The sequence below is a fragment of the Portunus trituberculatus genome, chromosome 35 (genome assembly GCF_017591435.1).
Source record: "Portunus trituberculatus isolate SZX2019 chromosome 35, ASM1759143v1, whole genome shotgun sequence".
Lineage (NCBI taxonomy): Eukaryota > Metazoa > Arthropoda > Malacostraca > Decapoda > Portunidae > Portunus > Portunus trituberculatus.
In genome coordinates, this window is record NC_059289.1 from 625,104 (window position 1) to 648,468 (window position 23,365).

A 23,365-nucleotide genomic window follows, 5' to 3' on the forward strand; every position below is an offset into this window, starting at 1 on the left:
TAAACGATCAATATATCACTGGAGAAATATCACCATCCACTTTCGTTGCTGGTAGGGGTGGTGGTGGTAGTGTCAGTAACAAGACTTTATACATCTCACTTTAACAGGCCATAAATTCCCACCATCGCCGTGATAATGAATAACATGGTGACTATTTTATCACCTGTTCATGATGTCTTTTTTGTACATGGGAGGAGACACACATCACCACAGGATAAAAGAAGAAAAGTGCATAATATTTACAGCTCAGTAGTAAAAGTTGTACACCAGATAAGAGAATATTTTGTCTGCCACTCCCTCCTCGTATATATATATATATAAAAAAAAAAAAAATGAATGTGACGTCTACCCTCAAACCAACATTACATAGACCTCGTTATTAACACAAATCTGAAGGTAAAATTGTGTCCCAGTATTGAAGGGGTTGAGACCTTAAAAATCAGACCAAAATGATTAACAAACTCTGAATGGATATTTGGTCTGTCTTCATTATCCAACAACTTCAAGAAACCATCACTCACCTTGATATATTCTTATTTATTTATCTAATTTTCATGAGAGAGATGTAGACGTGTAAGGCAACAAAGAGGAAGGAAGAAAGTGGTCCAGTATTGTGCCAGTCCTTAAATAGAAAACCAGGACTATGCAAAATTTGAGAACAAGAGAGAAGGAACAAAAAGACACAGAGATAAAGAGAAATAAAAGAAACTCGAAAACATTTGAAGCCACTGCTATTAACTAACTATTTCTCCTTTTCATTTTTAACTGTCTTGAAACCTTCCCCTTAGACTGAAGACTTCATTATACACTCCACAAGCACTCACCCAGTCACACATCCAGGAGAACTGTGTGTGCGTGCAAATTTTCCATAGCAAATCACACAAGTTTTTTTTTCTTTTTCTTTCTTTTTTTTCACAAGGAACACATGGAAAAAAGTTTATGCAGAATAGTAAAATAAATAAACTAACTCATACAATTGCAGGGCGAGGAAAAAAAGGGAGGATATTCAGTATAAATATTTTTTTTTCTACTTGATTGAGTGTGGATCCATTTAAGCGTAGAATGTACGTTGAAGAAAAGTCGCAGTTAAAATCATTTTCTATTTAAAACACTTGATTAACAGAAACATCACAAGAATTTAATCAAGAGTTTTAAATAGAAAATGATTTTACTGTGACTTTTCTTCAACCTCTACATTTTTTTAATACTGCAAACTTCCATAATTTCTAAGATCCAAGTAAATACAAATACACCTTGAAAAAGAAAAAGGGATTCTGATACCTTTTCTATAGTGTAAAAGAAATCTCAACTCAATGAAAGGAGGATCCACTCTCACCTCCCTCTCCCCCTCCCTGCTGAGTGTGACCCGTAGGTGTACTCACTGGTGGTGTAGCCAAACTCGTCCTCCTCCTCGGTGTCGCTGGCCTTCTCTGCTTTGCTTCTCCTCAAGGCTCCTGCACTGGCTCGGTCAATCTGATAGTGGAAACAGAAAATGGTTAATGTCTGCTATAAACACAGTATTTTTCAATGTTTTCCTATTCTCCTCCTCTCCCTTCTCTTTCTGTACATTCTAACAATTTCAATCAGTCAGCATTCTTTCAGGTTCAATTAAAGCAATGTCTATTCAGTAACTTGTTGATCTGAGTCACCACAAGTCCTCCATTCAAACGGAGAACACCAATCCTTATTTCTGGAGGACAACTACCTTCCCTTTACATAAAACTTTACTCCTTCAGTACCGTGACATGTCTTCATATTTATTCTGGTTACTATTAGGTGATTCAATACAGCTTCAAAAACTCATAAGGTGATTAAAATAGTGAAGATTCTAGACCATTAAATCTTTGAGTACCATAACATGTTTTTATATTCATTCTGCTTACTATTTGGTGATTTTATACAGCTTCAGAAACTCATATAGGGGATTAAAATAGTGAAGACTGTGACCATTAATCTTCTGACCTCCACAGACCCTAATGTCAATAAATTGGTCTAATCGTACACAAATCTCAAGGTAAAAATGTGTCTCAGTACTGAAGAGGTTAACTTTCTGACCTCCATAGAATCTTGCTGGTTTAAATAAAATAATTAAATCACACTCAAAACTCATGGTAAAAATGCATCCCAGTATTGAAAGGGTTAAATTTAATGTTGAACCTCACCTCCACGCCTTTCTTGGTCTCAATGCGACCTTGCTGGTAGTGCACATCATCAAGGTCATTGTCAGAGTCCTCGGTGGTCTGGCGGCGGTTCAGGGGCTTCTTTAGATTGGCCTGGATCTCCTGCTTCTTGATGTCAGGCAGGCCAGGCTGGGGTGTGACAGGGGAGGGACAAAAGAAGCATGAGAACACACACACAAGAATTATTCAAGTAAGACTGCAGTAAACTGTTAATTCTGTGCATGATACACCAAGGCATTCTGAGCTCTGTTATGACTCTTCTAAAAATAGCAGTCCACTCTTATGTCACCTGAATAGCAAATTTAGTTTTTTTTATTGCATGGATGTCATGACATGTATTCATTCCAGAAATAGTCTTGAACTCTACTTTTATGTATGTGGGTGCTCAACTGCTGAACAAAACATTCTTTCATTTTTTCTCTCTTTCTAAGATTTGCAAGCTCCAAGCACTTAACTTTTCAAATTCTTCCTTACAAGTTTCATCTATTCCATTATGTTCATTCACTTACTAATTCTTCTTAGATATATAACTGTAACACATTTGAGTATATACTATAATAATGAGAGCAAAATGCATTGGTGTGCACACCACAAAGGAATATATCTGTAGCAAAATGCAACAAAAATCATGACAAGGGCAAAGATGATGACAGGTAAACAAACTGGAAGGGTGATAACAAAATGAATGAAATAAATGAAACATGAAAATGAATAAGTAGCTCAGCTAAATCATATCATGAAACACAGTTAAGTATTATAATTATAAGAAATACAATAAAAGGCAATAAAAAAACAAAATAATCTGCAATTATGATTAAATGTTTTAGAGAATATACAAAAATACTTTTTAATAATCACAAAAACATAGCAATGGTTAAAACAAGGTGCAGAAACATAAATAGGCACAATGAGAAAAAAGGAAAATTGAAATAATTCCTTGCAACACATCAATATATTGAATTGAAGAACATAAAAATATATAAACTCATGATGTTACAGTGTGTGTGTGTGTGTGTGTGTGTGTGTGTGTGTGTGTGTGTGTGTGTGTGTGTGTGTGTGTGTGTGTGTGTAAGTAGTAGTTGTGTTCACTATCATCCTTCAATAGCACAGACACAGTCTTTATTGTACAATGGGTCTTTTGCCAAATTATTGTCTAACTATTCTTAAGACATTCAAAACCAAAGTTTCATTTAATTTGGATGCATTCAGAGTTTATCCTTCTGCTGTCAAAGAAAAAAAATCTAAGCAAATACTGAAAAAAAAGAATATGGCACAAAACAATATTTCAATAGCAGGCAAATCAGTTGAAAAGAAAATATCATATGCAATTCAAAATAATGACAAAATAACATGTTTTTAGGAGGGTGGAGAAGCAATCCTGAAAGTTCAATCCACTAAGCCCCTCTAGGGGTCTGCATGTAATCTGGAGCCATGCTGGGTGTCCCTCCACAAATCCTCCCTCAGTAGCATCCACCAGATATCCTCCCTACACAACAAGTGAAAGGCCACCAGGGATGACCACACTCCCCGGTGAGTCACAACAAGGACTCCACTCTCACCTCAGCACCTCCTGCCACAACGCCACAACGCCACAACAACCACACTGCTTCTCCTCTTGAAATGGACATGGACTGGTTATTTATGATGGCTTCCACTATTTTTGAGTCACAGACATCTATGTGCCTTAAAACATGATGCAATTAATAGGAGCTGGCAATAATGATTAGTATATCTTTCTTTCTTTCTTGATTTTTGAGAGACCTACATGCTGGGAGCTTTCAGACAACAGTACACTAATGCTACACCGTCATGAGGCAACCCTGGCATGACACCTGCATCACAAGCAACTATCTAACCTATGTTGTCATAAGCTTTTCATATCAAAGTCATTACTATATATATTCTTCAATGAGATCCACAGTTATTTCAGTAGCAAATAGATAAACATGTGGAGTTCTCATTTGCAGACTGAATATTAAAAAAAAAAAAAAAATCTATATGAATGCTTACATTGGGAAAAGATACTAATTACATACTACAAGCCTGACACTTCCCACTCTCAAGAAGATGCAGACAAATCATTCAGCTGTCAACAATCTACAGTAACTAAAGAAACAAGCACACATACTTACACTTTTTAGGAATTTTGCAACCCGGTGACCCCCAAAAATAATCAGCCAATCTCGAAATGAACGCCTCATAGTGATCAACCAGTGTTCATGGGTCTCTATTAGAATGCATCAGTTAGGATCACTTGGTGCCCTGAGCGACTACACCATGTCAGGAGTGAAGGTTTGTGAGGCACACTGTCATCTTGAGGGGACTGAGCAGGCATGGAGGCTCACCAAGGGACAAACACAACTGGTGCAGGTTAGAGCTGGTTCACACTACTAAGACTCAAGAGTTTCCAAGGAGCAGTATTAGAACACCACATCTTACCATAACTGGTAAGATATACAACCCTCTCATGTGTATGGATTCCAATAACTCATCAGAATTAAGGCTTTTACATACTTTAATATCCATCATAGCTTATAACTGTATTATAAAATAGTGCTGAGATTTCATAATGTAATTCCATACAATTCTAGCAAAACAACCTAAAGATTAAACTTTATAGCTATGTATCTTATGAATACAAGTCCTAAAGGAGCTAAAACAACACAACTAGCACTTCAAATAACTTGACTGATAATCATAACAGTTAGTGAGAGGCCAGAGTGGCAACACCAGTGAGCGGTGCACTGGTGCTGGGCTCCACCCAAACCTGTTCTGGCCCTGGGCTGGGTGTAGGGAGCCTAGAGGATATCAGGTTTCATTTGCCTCTGATATATGTTACCATTAACATTTCACCAAACTTCCCTTATGGAAATATCTTCTATATAACTAATCTTTAGAAAGTATGCACAAAAAAGGCATCATATAATAATTATATTGATTGACATAACAATGCTATCTAGATATATCAGGAGGTTGACACTTGTCAAAGGGAACAACTACTTATTGCTCACCTTTCCATGCAGTCATAACAATAGGTCACTCTAGACTATGTTCTCTAATATATCTATGAAAATCATTCTAGTGCACTCTTGTCATGAGTCAGCTTCAGAGGAAACCAAGATCTGAGGTCATGCAGAGAGGAAGAAGCAGAGCAAGGGAAATAAGAGTTTAGATGGGTGTGAGGAGACTCAGGTCTCAGTTTTGGCACACAGCAGCAAGGTTGAGAAAAAAAAGAATATGAGGATTAGGAATCAGAGCTTATGGACACTTTCAACAGAGCTGGTTAGAAAGCAATCACTGTTGGGTTCCACAGGAGTACAGTGAAGGCAATGATGTGCACGCTAGAGAGACAGAGTGAACGTGGGCAGTGTCATATGTGAGCTTCATGCTGTGCCCAATATCCTTCGGTTCCAAATGTGGAGACCTGGGATATCTAAGAGGGCCTAAGTACAGAGGCACGATTTTATGGAATGCTGGCTGGCAGCCTCACCTGCTCGATGGTGGGCGTATTGGTGGGAGAATGAGCAGGACTGTCGTAAGGGGAGACGGGCTGCGTGGGGACTTGGGCTGCCAAGTGTTCGCTGACTGACCCCCCCACACACCACCAACCCTGATACAGGTGTGGATCCTTTCTCCAGTCGTACGTGTACTCCTCAACTCCCGGATCGTTTAAAGAAGGTACTGGGAGGTCGTCTAATAAAATTTGGGTCTGTATGATGTTACTGTCTAGAGCCACATCGTTATCTTTACACTGTATCATATCAAGCTCAGAATTACTTTGCAACGCTTCACTTTGTACAGAGCTACCATAGACTAATCCGTTGGTTTGCGGGTAAGTTCTTACAGTTTCAATTTCTTCACATTCTATTAGTATTGGTTCACAGGACAGCTCCATCATGAAAGATTCACTGGGTGGAGGCTTGTCCCTGGGCAAGTCAGGCATTTGAGGCTCCTCGTGCAATGACTCCTCCACGGCGGGACCATCAGAGGGTGGTGTGTCCATGAGGGGCGTGTCTGAGGGGGGGGTATCCATTTTGGACCCATTTGGTCTTGTTCTTGTGACACCATAATGGGGACAAAAATGTTTTAACCGCAATATTCTCCGACTTGCCGTACTACCACTACTACTGCTTGTACTGTTTTCCTGATCACTACTGTCTCCATCATCCTCCACCACCGGCTCAATCTCCTTAGTTCTCTGGGCTCGCACGTGCCAGTGAGCCAACGCTGCACGGGCGTAGTAATAGTACGGATTGACCAGTGAGTCGGGATCCTCGGGTTCAGGGATAGGGGACTCTGGCACAAATCTCACGGGCTCTGGACACGATTCATGGATTGGGGTGGAGGTCTCTGGTATTGTTGATGCCACAGGGGCTCTTGGTTCCTGGGGGTAGGGTCTTCCAGCAGGTCTTGGCCGCTGATGCACTGAGCTGACCTCGCTGAGTGGAGTTCTGGCCTGGAGGGGCAATGTGAAAGCTGCAGCTACTGTGTAGAGGTGAAATGATGACACCAGAGAGAGTTATAAAGGGAGAAGCAAATAGTAGAGGTGGTGAGGGTGATGTTGGTAGTGAATAGACATAAAGGTGGTGGTGAAGGCATGAGCTATTGTGGGGCACATAAATTTAGAAGTGCCGAAAAAAAAAAAAAAAAAAAAAAAAGATGAACACAGAGGATAAGAGGACACAGAGGAAGGAGCGTCCAGATCTGCTGCTGCCAGTTGGTCAGCAAGTAGGTAGAGTAGTAGTACGTCCCTACCAAAGCAGGTGACAGCCTGGAGGAGGTCAGCAGGATGTTGGCCAGCCTGTCGCACTCGGCACAGTGGTAAAGAAAACAGCTTCCTGCCTAAAAATGATGACTGTATGCACTTCACCACAGACATAAGAGATTCCTGGCTTAAGAATGTGCAAATGATAGAGAGACCCTGCATCACCAAACCAGATGTGGTCCATGGAGGAAGGTTAGAGCTGGCTGAGGATATGTACTTCATGGTGAGTGAGGATGGGTATTGTGAGTGTGGGGAGGGTTATGCACTCACCTGGATGAGCTCTGGGGTTGGAGTCCTGGCCGGGGTGATGGAGTTGGGGTAGCGGGTGCCCAGGCGGCTCACATCGCGCGAGCCGGGGGCAGAGTTGCCGGGTGTCTGAGAGGAAATTACACAACCATCATAAGTGGTTAAAGAATACATGAGACTACAGCTGCTTAATATTCATCTTCACTTGAGTCAAGGAAATTACAAGACTAAAGCAAAGTCTGCATTCATTACAATCTATAACTTCAAATCCTTCTCTTTCTATGTCAGCTCTCAAGTTTCCTTCAGCTGTGTGTGTAGAGACTCACCCATTGCACCAGGCTCTGCACCACAAAAGTGACAGGATTCCCGGTCTTCTTGATGACTTCCACAGCTTTCTCATGCGTTGCTCCTCGCAGGTCAATTCCCTCGACCTCAAGGATGCGGTCGCCAGTCTGCCGAGGCAAAGAATGGCTGGTGACATCAACACTCAAAAAGCAAGTTAATGGTTAAAGTTTCTCTACTATATGTTTTTACAGATCCTTCCATGTGACTAAGAATATAATACTGATACTGATTAATTTGTTTGATAAGTGAATAAAGAAGAAAGACAATGGAAATGTACAGAATGTGGACAAACACTCAGGAACACAGAGATTCATGATAAGCGTACCTTCAGGTGGCCACCCTTGCCTGCTGGGGAGTCAGGAAGCACATTTTTGATGAATATTCCAGTAACGGAGGATCCAGACCAACTGAGATCCACCTTCCCCCCCACGATGGAGATGCCAAGTGAGTTCTTGTCATCTCGACGCACCTACAACACCAATTTTTGTATGAGACTTTTGTGTACATACCAAACATCATCTGAAACTCTGAAAACAATCCACCAACACCGAAAGAAAACCCTGGAAACCTAACTCTTCTAAATGGATGTTAAACTATTCTAATATTACACTTATCAATTCAGCAATACTAATTATGAAGGCATTTAATAGTGAACACAAATACTATGCACATTCTTAAACTGTCTGGCAGAGGAAGAGTATTCAAGGACAACATTCTTGCTGCATTCTGAGAGCCATGGAAGACTTACAACTCCTTACTAAGTCCTTGACACACCAGGAGAGAGAGAGAGAGAGAGAGAGAGAGAGAGAGAGAGAGAGAGAGAGAGAGAGAGAGAGAGAGAGAGAGAGAGAGAGAGAGAGAGAGAGAGAGAGAGAGAGAGAGAGAGAGAGAGAGAGAGAGAGAATGTCCACTGCCATACAAATGAGACCCTGTTACTGAAAGTGAGACCCCAGAAGCATAGGTCAGTGTGAGGCAGACAATACAAGACACTGGTGATGGTGGTGTGGCGACTCACCTCCACTGTGCGCTCTGGGCCCCAGTGCTTCCCATCCAGCATGGGGCTGGAGGAGTTGGAGCGTGCCTCTGAGGTAGTGACGTCCTGGAGGGTCAGGTCAGCGCATTAGAACCATTCACAACACATCGATAATTATCATGTTAAAAGACAAAAATAGCAGAAATATTGATTACGATATAACAATAATAATAATATATATAGCAAGGCATGCATGGATTACATACAAAAGCAATATCACTTGGCATTTATATAGAAAAAGTTATGACAAAAGGAATCTATTTTGCAGGCTTTAAAAAATATGCAGCTAATTTGTATAAAATAACAATCATACCATGCAAGTAAATGTACATACAAAATGACTGTATGAATCATTTTCAGAGCCAAGTAAAAGAGAGAAGAAAACATTTTTTAGTAAATTTCAGTATACAATATAACTGAGAAAATACAAAAAAATAATTGTTGCATATCAGAGACAAGAGAACGTTCATTATATACACTATACAAGTTTTCCAGATAAATGTTCATTGCCATGACTGGATAGGAGCGGGGAAATACAACCTCATTCACTGTCCACATCACAGTTACAAGTAGCAACAATCATCTTGACTGCAAAGAACTTATTACTAAAAATACTTCACAAAGTTTTCTATAAGCCGATTGATTCCCAACCAATTGCGCTGCACGACCCTGCTGAAGCTTTATTTTGTGTGCCATGCTTGCAAGTCCAACACTACACTGACAGTAATGTACACACTACACGGTCAGCTGCTGTGCAAAGCCATACTGGATGGGCATGTTAACATTTAGAAAGTCTACCTGAGACACTGCAATAAAACAGCTATGTTCTATGAATGCAGATTATTTACAAATGAAAGCAAGACTTAATTCATATTCATGTCATCAATGATAACAAAAAGTATTATGTTTTGTATCCAAAAATTGAAAAAGATATAATCCATTAATAGAACACCAAGTCATGCAAATTAAAAAGCTTAGCTGCTCTATAAAAAGTCTATATATCATTATAAGCAAATATCAGAAATTCTCTTTCAGAACTTGGAAATAAAATATGATGGCTGTGAACTAACTACTTTTTCTCTAGACAGGATATTTTGGTGGAAAAAGAAAAAAAAAAAAAAAAAAAAATTCAATGAAATTTGCTTCACTAAACTTAAGAGAAAAGATCCACAGTGACACCAAAAGCAACTTCCCGCAACTTGAATTAACACAGATGTTGAAATTTCCTACTCAAGTAAAGCACAAAAAGAAGCAGACTTAATGGAAATATATGTCACAATTTACATATGCTTAATAATCATGAGCCACCAACACCATCTAAAATGCACGCACACACACACACAACACACACACACACACACACACACACACACACACACACACACACACACACACAAATACGCACCCACACACAAACACGCACATTCGTATTCACACACACACTTTCCTCAATGAATATTCTAACCTGCCCTATCATGCATAATTTACAACTTTATCACCTTATCCAGAAAATAAAAAAAAGTTTACATCAGCAGTCTATTTCTTTGCAAAGCTCTGAAATATGCAAGTGCTTTCTATAGTAAAAAAATGGAATAAGAATTAGTAGATGCTTAAAAAATATGCTTGAGAAAATCTAACTAATGTGCAGATGCAGAACCATGCAACAATGTACACTACTTTCTCCAACTATTTCCCCCAAACAGCCTTCTACCTGTGTGATAGTCATGCTTGAATTAACTGGAGGAGAGAGAGCAGTAACAGTAGTAGTGGTGGTAGCAGTAGTGGTTGTAGTGGTGGTAGATATGGAAGAGGCAGCTTTTGTGGTGGTAGTGGTGGTGGTGATCGCTGACAGGTGGTTACTCTCGGGGGAAGGACTTGTACTGGCGGGATGAGGTGAACCTTGGCTGGTGGGTGATCTGGCTCGCCTCTCACTGACTGGCTTTTCACTCCCTACCGTTCGTCTTGTCACGGGTGGCTCCTCCCCGGGTGATATTCGACTAGTATTTACACCAACGTAATTAGATTCACTCTCGACAGCCTTACTTGGCTCCCGGACAGCTGCTTCTCTGTGGGATGCTTGAATTTGATTGTGTTCTCTTACTTTAGACGGGATGAAGTGTTCTCGAGTCAGATAAACAGAGTCAGGGATTATCTCACTGTACTGTCTTTCGAAACACGGAACTGCAGTGCGAGGAGACTCTTCAAAAGATCTAGAGGATGCTAGGGCACGTCTCTGCACTATGTTTTCAACGTCTGTGATGTGAGCGACTACCAGCTTAGCACTTGGAGGATTTAAGTCGTCCGATAAAACGTCACTAACAGAATGTCTGTCGGAATCCCACTCAACAAATAAAGAGCTACTTCTCTCTGCACTAGAGTCTGACGATTCACTGTACTCACTTCTTCTCTTTGATTCTGCAAACCTAACTAATCTTAAAGAACTCTGTTGTTGGTGTCCGCTGGGTAACTCTCTGCTGTCTACCGAAGGGAAGCCCCTCTCAGAGCTCTCCCTGCGGCCGCTCACAAACTCCTCGCTGCTAATGCACGAGTCAGTGGTCCCAGTTAGTAAGTGAATGTTAGTAAAACTTTCCGGGTTAGTATAAGTATAAAGATCCTCCAGGAGGTCTCCCAGAACTTACACCGTCGTCCTGTAGCACCCCAAGAACCTCGTGGTCCTCTGCCTCGGGTTCCTGTCCGACCCTGGTGCTGAAGTCTGCCGGTGCTGCCGAGACGTTCTTGAAGGTGATGGTGAAGGGCCCCTCCTCTCCGTCCTCAAGGTTCCTGTCCTTCTCGCCTCCGATGTGCACCGATGAAATGTTTGACTCCTCAGTCAGGGACTCAACGAAGGTCTCGCTGAGGGCGTGCTTTATGTTGATCACCGAGCGCCCCTCTGCCCTGCTCTCTGTCTGCTGCCCCTGCTGGAGACTGGCGGCTGATCCAATGAGGTCGTCGTGACTTGGATCACGTGACCTCAGATCCCGGGTGATGAAGGAAGGAGCAGTGATGGAGCGGGTCAGGTCAGTGCCCACCTCAGCACCACCCTCGTCCTCGGAGCTCTCCCCTCGTGGCACGTATGGAGACCTACAGGGAAGGCACACATTGCAATCAGAGTCTTTATATCATTAAGATTTGCATTTGAAATAACTTTTTTTTAATCATGTCCATGTCTGTTCAACATTGTCATTTCTATCATTAATTTTTTTCTTCCAAAATACTAGTGAGATGTTACAATGATGTTACTTTCATTTGTATAAGTTACCATTTGGCTGATATAACTCATATCACAATACTTAGGAGACAGTAAATAGACATGCATGCAACACTAGATAATTTTGGTGACACATGCCTAGAAATTAAGCAGGAAACACACCTCATAGATATGTATAACCTGTGTACTGTGTATATATAACTATGATTGTATGACTGAAACAGTAACAAATCTAACCCTCGTTTGTATCAACACCTAATGACTATTTTGAAACACTTGTTGTGTTTGATTTGTGTCAGAAAAGGAGAACTGACATGTCAGCAAAAGCTTTAAAGGAAAATATGTATTCCTATGAATATTAATTGTGAAAATTGCAAAAGCTGACCTTTTCCACACTGAGTGATTTATTTATTTATTTATTTATTTATTTTCATGTTGGAACTGTAGTGGAAGCAAAACTCTTAGAAGCCTTAAGCAAGATATAATAAAGCCAATCACAAGGATAATCCATGAAAAGAAAGTACATGGTAGATTTAAGTCCACAAAAATGTTCATTGTCTGTATAAAAGAGCAGAGCAAGACAACACCAAACAGTGAAGGGAGACACCACCAAAACAACACACTGATTCAAGGAGTGGAAGGGTTGTTGTGGGCAACCTTCTTAGGCACAGGTGTTGCAGGAACTATACAAAAACCAGGCAGACTGAGTGATCACATGGGAGACATCATCAAGAAATATTTGGTGGAACATCTAAAAAAAATACAGAAATCAATATCAGCTCCTGAAGGAACAAATGTCGTAGCTGCAAAGTTTAATCAAATGAAAAACAACATCAAAGGATTTTATAATGAATACAGTATTTGCAGTCTATTGAAAAGAATCAGTATCTGTCAGCTAAAGAAAACACTTATGAGAAGAAATCCATAAGAAGCAGTGGGGATATCATAACAAAGCTGAAAAGAGTGCATTCTCAAGACAACTATTGAAAGACTGTCAGCTGTTCACCCAACACCTTACCTGTAGTACTTGGGGAAGATCCTGAAACCAGCGATAAAGCAAAATACAAGATGAGATAAGGTACAGGAGGAGGAGGAGGAGGCAGACGTCTGGGTGGGCGTGTGGCACTGGGTGGGTGTGCACGTGTGGGGAAGTATTGGGCGAGTGGGTCGGGTGTTGGCTTCATAAGGTGCTCAGATCATGTGCTATGCTACAGATATGGTAAAAATTTTGTGGTAGTGTGTCAAAAACATTGCATATCTCAAGCTTGGAGTAATGGGATAAGTTGGTTTTCTTGCATCCAAACACTGGCCATTTCTCTCCATGAGGTACAATAACGGAGAGAATCACATCTTGGAAATTTGACCCTTTTTACTTTCCTCATGCATTCCCATCACTTGTCTAAGGTTGTGATTTTATGGTACTTAATAGCTACATAAGATAAATGTATTGTTTTGTATTAAGATTGTACAGCATTTTTTCTATGATGCTTGAGGATAAAAAAATAGCGTTACATGTCAATCTTCAATGCCCATCGCTTCCCTGACACTCGTCCATTCCCCAGGCCTAAACTGGAATTCTGAGATGTGATAACAATATTTATCTAGCTAGCTGACAACCCAAAGAGAAGCCCACACACAGCATGCATGCCATTATACAACACAGGATGTAGTACAGTGCTATGCAACAACTAATTGAAGCCATAGTAAAGAAAAAAAAAGAAAACTGTATATGTTGCACTTCTGTAAGTAGGTACCGATCTGATGAATACCTATCTGATGAAGTCGCAGGGTACACTTGTAATAATGTGTGGTTTTATAATAACAAATGAACCCCTTGTAGTGTGATGTGTTTCCATATTCATTCTAGTTACTATCTGGTGATTTTCTACAACTCCAGAAACTTATATGGGGGATTGAAATAGTGAAGACTGTTGCTATCAATATTCTGACCTACACAGACCCTTCCCAATTTCAATAAAATGGTCTAATTGTACACAAATTTCAAGGTAGAAATATGTCCCACTACTGAGTAGGTTAATCTGACATCTCAAGAGGAAAGGTGTATGCCCTACATGGATGCTTGAGATTAAACTTAGACAATTTCCATTAGTTTCCCCACAAGCCAAACACCACAGTACAATATGACTCTCACAACAATGTCAGATATGTTTATTAGTATTCAAAACAATGACACTTGATGGTACTGTATTCTTTCTTAATGCAAGATGGGAGGCCGGCCAAGGACAAAAAAAGAAAAAATAAAGAAAGAAAAAAGAAATAAAAAAAGGTCCACTTGACTGCCAGTTCCCTAATAGATCCAAGAGTTAGCCAAAAGTCTGGGACAAATGTCTTGAAACTTCCCTCTTAAAAGAAGTCATAGGAACACTTTCCAAGACATATAAAATAGTAATCACCTCCATTATTGTACTCTCTTCCTGGGCCATTCTTTTCACAATTGTCCAGCTGAAGAACACAGCACTCTTTACTGAAGCAGCCACAGTGACACCCAGCCATCCTCTCTGACCAGCCAAGTTTGGTAATGATAACAGTACTGATGACAGATAAATGCCACCATGTTTGAACCTCTATTGTACTTGATTATCTTGTCACCAGATTATGAGTGGCTTATCTATAATGTTATCATAGAAACATCTAATACTTGTCTGGTGAATTGGCTGTACTGTATGGGATGGACTAGACACATTCTGTTCTCCAACTGTTTATGCATCTATGACATGAGAGGCTGGGCGGCAGACCTTACAGCTGATGGAGAGGAACAGGACAGCAAGGGAGGGAGACAGAGGCCTCTCCCTGCATGGAGGTGAGAGGAACAAGAAAGAGAGGAGGGAGGGGCACTGACAGACCGTCCAAGTAGCATATATAAAAAATGTGGCAGGTTGTACACTATGTTATTTAGTTCCTTATAAGTGCAACTGTATCACTAAAACTATTTCAACAATCCAGTGAAGTTTGAGGAAAAATATGGAATTGAGTCTGTTGTTAAAAATGCATATATATAAAACCTTGCTTAAATTGTAATAGAAAGAGGATTATTATGTACATGTGGTTATTTACAGATCAGATTTAGTCAGTGGGAAATATAAAAGAAACAATAATATCATAATTAACCGTGCAAGTCAGAGTTAACTGCCGTGCTTCCCTGCTAATGGTGTGAGGGCATTCACTCATTATGGAGTCCTGAACCTAAAACTAAAAAAAACCTCGCCTCTTACAGACTCCCTGAATGTCATGCTTTGAGTGAGAATGAGCCGGAACATGTGGACAATCAATATTCTTTTCTGTTACGAGTCATTAGTCTTACCCTTACATCATAAAAAAAAGGAAACCTAAAAAGTCGAAAAATCAAGCTCATTTTTATTACGATGTATTTCTCGCCAGGAAAATGTACGAATGTCTTGCCATATTAGATAAGGGAATTTAAGCTACATCACCGACATTTTTGTCTATCTTCACGCCAATGGTCTCTTCACTCTCATGGTAACGCTGTGAAAAGTTTGACATGCTCATAGAGTTAACTCATCACAAACACACACACACACATATACGGCATCGTGTTTTCATTCTATCCCCTCAAAATTCATTCGTTACAGTGCCATCAGTCTAAGGTGTGCGCAAATAAAGTGAATTTAAAACCACGGCACAGTCATCAGCTGATCCGCACGTCATTTCCATTACGCGTACATTCACCGATGTAGGAGCTGCATATTGAGAGTTTAGGTGCCAACTCTGATACTCTCAAGTGTCTGTCGCCAAAGTTATGGAGTTTTTATGGGTGTTTATATGTACGTGTTGTGAGTTACGTGACAGTCTGGAACACGAGTCACGAATAATAGGTCGCAATTTATTTCAGTAAGTGGCAACAATACTACGGATAAGTAGTTAAGATGCTTCGTGATCACTATTTTTCTCATATTCCAGCGTTTTATGGTTTTCGGTGTACTTTTCACCAGTCATTAGGTTCAACATCAGTAAAACACCATGCGTGGCAACTTGTTGATAATTGGAAAGCTGAAATTTATAACGGGATAAAATTTTACGTGACTTGTTTCATCGTTCTTGCCGTTTTCAAGATGCAATAACTGCGTAACTATTTTTCCAGGCTTAAATCGATAACTTTCCACCACGCTATGCACGAGAGGGGTAGATATTACACTGTGCATGAAAATGTTGAGGCGACATCCACGTTTGAAAAATAAATTGTAGAAAAATGGAATACAAATTTTTGTACATACAAAAAATAAACATACATTTATGTTTTATCTCGACTTCCTGAATCACTGCATGCTGACCTTACTGTGTGTGTGTGTGTGTGTGTCGACAAGGCAATCAACATTCAACACTTTACCTTGGGCTGGTCTGAGGCTGCGTCTGCTGGCCTTGCTGTAATGCCTGCTGCTGTTGCTGCTGTTGCTGCTGCTGTCCGTCACGGTAGTGCAGCAGAGAGGCTTCCCTGTACTGAGCAGCGTCCTGTCCTCTGATGTAGAGGATGCTGGAAGGAAATGCACGCAAGATACATTACTGAGATGAAAAAAAAAAATGCCATTAATGTCTTATTTTCACTGATAATGATTGATAAAAAAAAGAAACTGATTATTTATGTGAAAATATTCTTACTTTCACTATTCATCTGCATTAATTCAGTAACAAACAACAAACTTTCCATCTACTTGTTTTCAAATTTCAGCGTTACTCTTCTGCTTTCCCCTCTACCGTTCATACCCAGCGCTTCCCTTCCATTATTCCCGGCGCCTGAGTGTTCCGTGGCCGCTTCCCCCTCAATATCACCAGTGTAGCTTCATTACGTTGGCTATGATTGAATTCTGCCTGCATGAAGACTGTGCCACACTCTCCTTTGAAGCCTCTCGCGCGATTCACGCCACACCGACAGATGTCACTACTTGATATGGCGTGCGAGGCGGAGCGCGGCAAAAAATGAGTTCCAGTGTTGTGATATAAACATAAAAGAGGATTGGATGATAATGTGTGGCTGATTAGTTTATTTACCAGTCTGTTCAGTGTTGCGCTTCTTGCCATTCAGGAGGGATATAAATAGAGATTAAATACAGCTAGGTGCAGTTGATGGCGTGTTAAATGTAACAGACGGTGTGGTTCCGATTAAGAGGATTAGTTTGTGTGTATATACGAGGCTGTATCTATGTATGTATGTATCTATGTATGTATAGATGGCTGAATGACTGACTGGTGTGATGTATAACGCATTCTAGCCCAGGGACCATTGCGGAGTGTAGGATTAGCACATACACAGCTGGCACACTCATGAATACTGCATGAATAATGAATCCAACGCCACTTAAATATTTCAACGATTCCTCTTTTGGCAGCATTACGTTAGGAATTGGATGCGGCGTGTGTGTGTGTGTGTGTGTGTGTGTGTGTGTGTGTGTGTGTGTGTGTGTGTGTGTGTGTAATGATGTTATGCAAGCGGGTCCTGCCACTCTCTCGCTCAGGAACTCTATTACCAAAGGCCGCTCCGAGGAGGAGGAGGAAGAGGAGGAGGAGGAGTGGTTGTTGTGGTGGTGGTGGTAGCGATTGGGGTGCTGGTTAGGGTATTGGTGGTGCTGGAAGAGGAGGAAGAGGAGAAGGAGGAGGAGGAGGAGGAGGAGGAGGAGGAGGAGGAGAGGTAATATTGTTAGCAGCGAGCCAAGTATAGGAGTCTTGGGGCTTCTCTACCTTCTGACTAGTAATTTCCGTCTCTCTCTCTCTCTCTCTCTCTCTCTCTCTCTCTCTCTCTCTCTCTCTCTCTCTCTCTCTCTCGACATTAGTGGACATTTGTATGATAAAATGAGATTAATTTTAAGTGCAAGCACGACAGAGAGAGAGAGAGAGAGAGAGAGAGAGAGAGAGAGAGAGAGAGAGAGAGAGAGAGAGAGAGAGAGAGAGAGAGAGAGAGAAAGTAAAAAAGAATTATAGCATGTTTTCTTTCTCTTGCTCTGTGTTTAATTCGCCTCCTCGTCTTTTTCTTCTTCTTCTTTTCGCTTCCTCCTCCTCCTCCTCCTCCCCCACCTCCTCCTCATTTTTTTTCCATCATTCACTCCACGTTTACTTTTATCTTCCCACTCTTATTCTGAGAGACCTTGAACGCTTTCCTTTTTTCTCTATGTACCTCCTTTCGTCTTTTTCCTTCCACTTCATATTCTTCCTCTACGGGCGCCTTTCTCCATCATTCTTTCCCTAAGTAACCTCTATGAGCTAACTCACTCAGGTGCCTTCCTTCCCACGGTTTTCCTTTATTTTCCTCCTTTTCTTCCTTCCCCATCTTTATCCTTTCATCTTTTTCGCCTGCCATTTCCTCGCTCACCATTTCTTATCTTCTTTTTCTTCTTTTATCTTAGTTATTCCCTCTCTTCTTATATTTTTTCCCCGTTTTCCCTGTCTTCTATTTCTCCCTTTTCCTCTCTTCCTATTTTTGTTTCTCTCGGCTCCTTTATTTCGCAGATTCAAGAGAGGAGACATAAATTCGAGTGTCTTTTAAGAAACCCGAATTCCTTTCCTATTCTTGGTATGGTTTCAGTCTGTCTTTACATAGTTTTAGAGCAGAAATAGTAGCGGTAAAGAATTTTCTCTCTCTCTCTCTCTCTCTCTCTCTCTCTCTCTCTCTCTCTCTCTCTCTCTTATTGGTTACGTAACATAACTACATTTAGGAACGAACCTTTCCAGTGTTGACCCTAATGTTAATACAGGCCGTCTCTCTCTCTCTCTCTCTCTCTCTCTCTCTCTCGTAAGCCAGTAAAGTATGTCAGGAGTGTGTGGCAGACATACAAACAGACGGACAGACAGACAGCACGGCCGGGAGAGAGAATCGAACCGGCGGACGACAAAATACGGCTAAAAACTTAACCATGAACTCAGCTGCGATATAAACACAGTAATACAATATCATATACGTAAAAAAACACTAGCAAAGCTCCATTAATCCCTCCTTATAGTGTAGTATCTCTTAATCTAACACTCCACCCTCCGTTTTCTTTTGCGAGTACCTTCAGGATCTTAACGCTTTCAGTGCTGGAACACCTTTTTTCCTGAAGATTTGTATATGGTTAGACACTTTTATTGACATTAGGAAGAGTCTATACAGGCCAGAAGCTTAATGGCCACAGTCTTCACTATTTTAATCCCCAACACGAGTATCTGAAGCTGTATAAAATCACCAAATTGTAAGCAAAATGAATAGGGAAACGCGCCATGCTACTGAAGGCGTTAAGAGGCCGTCATTTTGGGCGTTCAATTGAGAGGGACTAATGATGCTCACCAGAGGATCACAGGAGGGAGGGAAGCGCGTACTGTCACGAGTATAGCGACCCACACAGACACTAGGCACAAGGAGTACTGGCGGGTAGTGCATCGCGGCACGGCTAGGCGTCTTCATGAGGCTTCCTGACGTAGGCTAGTCAACTTTCTGTCTCTCTTGCTCTTCCCTCTTCTTGTGTGTTTGTCTACGTGGGTTTCTGTTTGTCTATGCATGTATTTTTGTTTTTTCCTCCTGTGTTTTATTTTTCCTTTTTCTTTCTAGCTTTCTAGCTTTTTTTTTTCTTTTATTTTCGCGTCGTTTCGTGTTTATGTACATGTATTTTCTCACTTATCTGCTCTCTCTCTCTCTCTCTCTCTCTCTCTCTCTCTCATACATCCTCCTCCTCGTCCTCTTGCCTCCTTCCCTTTTCTTCGCCAGTACAATGTTCAAAAAGTTTGAGCTCTAAATCACTCGTGGTATCATTGGTGTCTTTGTAAATCATGCTCACAACTTGCGCCACATAAATTAGACCAAGTTTCAAAAGAAGCCATAGGAGTTAAAGGCTTAAAGAGGGGAATAACTCGAAATCCTTATATACAAAAGATCCTTACAAGGTAGTCTGCCAGAAATCCATGTGATATTTGTGAGGGATACCGTGTAAGGTTTTAGAAGTTGTTGTTTTCTGATATTACATGCAGAAATATAAAATGGTGTTGAATTACAGATAGGTGGTGAGGTGGTAAGGTAGGAATGGTCACTATATGAAAGCTGTATTTTTCGTAGACGCAAAAAAATAATGAAGTGAGTGAGTGAGTGAGTGACTGACTGACTAAATGAATGAATGAATGACTGGCACTGACTGACTGAATGACTGATTGAGATCACCGCAACACATGGACCATATAAAGTTGCATATATAAAAAAGTATCTAAGTGAAAAACATCAATACTGACATAGGAGACGAAAAGGTGAACGGAGACAGGGCACATTAAAAGAAAAAGAAGCATGGGAAGAAATATCAGAGAACAAACACTGACATTAATAAGAGATCGAGGAAAATGGTGAATAGTTACAAAGAGAATTAGGAAAAAGAAAGAAAAAATAGAGATATTAGGAAAAATATAATCACCGTCCTACAACACACACACACACACACACACACACACCTCCAAAGAGCTCCCACACAAAACAAAAGGATAATGAACGCAATACAAGGAAATATAGAGCTCCTTTCTGTCTCTCCCTCGCCTGCCACACCATAATATTCTTTTTTATCTATCTTTTTTTTTAACGTGTCTAACAACGGGACATATCTAGTTTTTCCTCTCTCTCTCTCTCTCTCTCTCTCTCTCTCTCTCTCTCTCTCTCTCTCTCTCTCTCTCTCTCTGTCTTTTCCTTCCCTCCCCTTCCATTGCATTTTATGTGTGGCACTCATTCTTTATCACCTTAGTGTTGTATCATTACTCTCTCTCTCTCTCTCTCTCTCTCTCTCAATAAATAACTAATGATAAAAAGTGAATAGAAATTGTCGATGGAAGATGATAAATCAATATGAATCTTTAAATTACATGAAAAATCAACATGGAAAAATAAAAATAACACGAAAACACAAGAAAAAAAAATCCATTGCAGAAAACAAAACAAAAAGCAAAGAAAAAAAAAACTGAAAAAAACAATAACAAAATGCCAAACAAATAAGTGAAAAACAAAACAAAACATAAAAAAAAAACGAGAAAGAAAAAATATACTAAAGAAAGCATTAAAAAAATAGAGAACATGAAAAAAAACATACACTGCAGAAAAAAGGTGGAAAAAATAACAAAAAGCCAAACAAATAAGTGAAAAACAAAACTAAACAAAAAAAAAAACGAGAAAACAAAAATATAGTGAAGAAAACATACAAAAAGCGGGAGAACATGAAAAAAAAACATCCATTGGAGAAAAAAAAACTGGAAAAATAACAAAATGCCAAACAAATAAGTGAAAAACAAAACTAAACATAAAAAAATCACGAAAAAAATATAGTAAAGAAAACAAAAAAAATGAAAAAAACAATCCATTGCAGAAAAAAAAAACTGAAAAAATAACAAAATGCCAAACAAATAAGTGAAAAACAAAACTAAAAAAAAAAAAAATGAAAAGAAAAAAAATATACTAAGGAAAACATAAAAAAATAGAACATGAAAAAAACATACACTGCAGAAAAAAATGAAAAAAATAACAAAAATGCCAAACAAATATGTGAAAAACAAAACTAAACATGAAAAAACTGAGAAAGAAAAAATATATATTAAAAAAAAAAAAAAAAAAAAATAGAGAACATGATCCTGCCTTACATAATGTCTCACCTAATCTAATCGTTGACCGACATTGACCTGAGCAGCGACAGGAACAGGTAAGCAGCGACACCCTTACACCAGGTAGTACAGGTAGTAATTGCACTCCTACAGCTTCTCTCTCTCTCTCTCTCTCTCTCTCTCTCTCTCTCTCTCATTGGACAGGAATAGAATAATACATAATAGAAACAGAAACAAAAGAAGGAGGAATTCAAATCAGAGGAACAAGGAAATAGCAAGGAATGAAGTCAAACACGAGAGTAAGAACGAGGAAGTGAGCGAGAAATATGAAAAGAAAGAGGAGGAGGAGGAGGAGGAGGAGGAGGAGGAGGAGGAGGAGGAGGAGGAGGAGGAGGAAGAGGAGGACGAGAGGAGGAGGAGGAGGAGGAGGAAAGTGGGAAGGAAAACATGAATGACAGGCAAATATATAACACGGAAGCGAACTTGAGCCTTCACCTTTGCCAATATCATAAACAATCTAGCAACACCCAAGAGTGTGCCTCGCTGCTGTTGCTTGTTCTTCCTTTGTGTCCCTTTGTGTTTGTGTCATATAAGAGCAAAGCCTCAGACTATGGAGCATATTCTGAATCGCTCCTTCCTCGTAACCACAGTGTATTGAAAAAGGCTTTAGTTGAAATTACACGGCTTTTTAAAGGGCTGGTATTTATGATTCTAGTGAGAGATTAATCCTTTCAATACTGGAACACATTTTTACGTTGAGATTTGTGTGCTATGAGACCATTTTATTGACATTAGGAAGGGTCTATGGAGGTCAGAAGGTTAATGGCCACAGTGTTCACTATTTCAATCCCCACGCATAAGTTTCTGAAGCTGTATAAAATCACCAAATAAGTTTCTGAAGCTGTACAAAATTACCAAATAGTAACCAGAATGAATATAGAAAAGCGTCATGGTAATATTTAACAAGTTATCTATATACATTATCTACTAGGAAATACTCTTGAAAACCAGGCCATTCATCTCTGTGACCTTTGAAAAATAGTCGTAGTAAGATTTAAAAGGTCTTCTGAACACGTATAACACAGAATAACGACAAACGAGGTGAAAAAGTGTACGTGACTGTAGGAATATTACTTAGCAACGTAGGAAAACACATAACACTATACACATATTCTACACTCTCACACATTATACACGTGCTGATTATCTCCTGGACTTTACTTCAAGCCCTGTGATACAGACAGCTCCAACACACGCAGATACTTTTCTATAGGGCTCTGTGAAAACCTACCTACAGTGATGCTCTAACACACACACACACACGCACACTCTTTCCCCTCCCCCGTTCCTCCATCCACCTGAATTGCCACCAAACCTGCATCTGGCTGAAAAAATAGTACTGGCACCGTTGTTTTTTTTCTTCTGTAAATGAGTCAGAGTGAACAGTGGCAATGTTGTTATTCATCTTGCCTGCACTCTGACAGCTACGAAAAAAAAAGCAGTAATGTGATTTTGTCCAACGCTGGTTTTTGTTTTTACTCTCTTTTTTTTTTCTTTTCTCGTAGTCATGTTGAAATTAATGTTTTGTCACTATTTAGAGTTGTGGGGTTGTGGTTTTCTGTTTCGATGAATGAAATGTAAATCTCTGTTTATTTATTATGACGTAAAATAGAATAGAGTTTAAATAAATGTGGCTTTACTTTAGAACAGTAATTTCTTTTTCCACCAGCGATGTGATGAATTTCGCTACTGTTTGTCCCTATTCAGATAAATGAAGAGATTAATGACCTATGATGGTATTCACTCTTCAGTTTTTTTTCATATATTTGAGCGGGGGAACTGATCCAGGACAACCCAAATAACAACACAAAAAATAAATAAAACAAATAAATAAATAAATAAATGATAAATTTGAACTAATTCTTTTGATTCTTTTATGGAGACTACAATTGAAGTGGGCATTTTTTTTAATATTAATTTTTTTTTGCCCTTGGTAGTTGTCACTCTTACGTAAACAAAAT

General features: G+C 39.8%; 1 protein-coding gene across 2 annotated transcripts in view; it reads right to left on the reverse strand.

The window, feature by feature from the left end:
- The window catches only part of LOC123512999 (multiple PDZ domain protein-like), a 945,060-nt gene that overhangs the window by 180,054 nt on the left and 741,641 nt on the right, over positions 1 to 23,365 (reverse strand). For both annotated transcript variants that reach the window (XM_045269789.1, XM_045269790.1), the window contains 10 exons: positions 16,144 to 16,287; positions 12,796 to 12,816; positions 11,209 to 11,650; positions 8,552 to 8,635; positions 7,862 to 8,005; positions 7,518 to 7,643; positions 7,216 to 7,320; positions 5,671 to 6,636; positions 2,163 to 2,309; positions 1,383 to 1,473 (listed from right to left, as the gene is read on the reverse strand). In XM_045269789.1, coding sequence (XP_045125724.1) covers positions 1,383 to 1,473; positions 2,163 to 2,309; positions 5,671 to 6,636; positions 7,216 to 7,320; positions 7,518 to 7,643; positions 7,862 to 8,005; positions 8,552 to 8,635; positions 11,209 to 11,650; positions 12,796 to 12,816; positions 16,144 to 16,287 — 2,270 coding nt within the window. The remainder of the gene's footprint in view (positions 1 to 1,382; positions 1,474 to 2,162; positions 2,310 to 5,670; positions 6,637 to 7,215; positions 7,321 to 7,517; positions 7,644 to 7,861; positions 8,006 to 8,551; positions 8,636 to 11,208; positions 11,651 to 12,795; positions 12,817 to 16,143; positions 16,288 to 23,365) is intronic.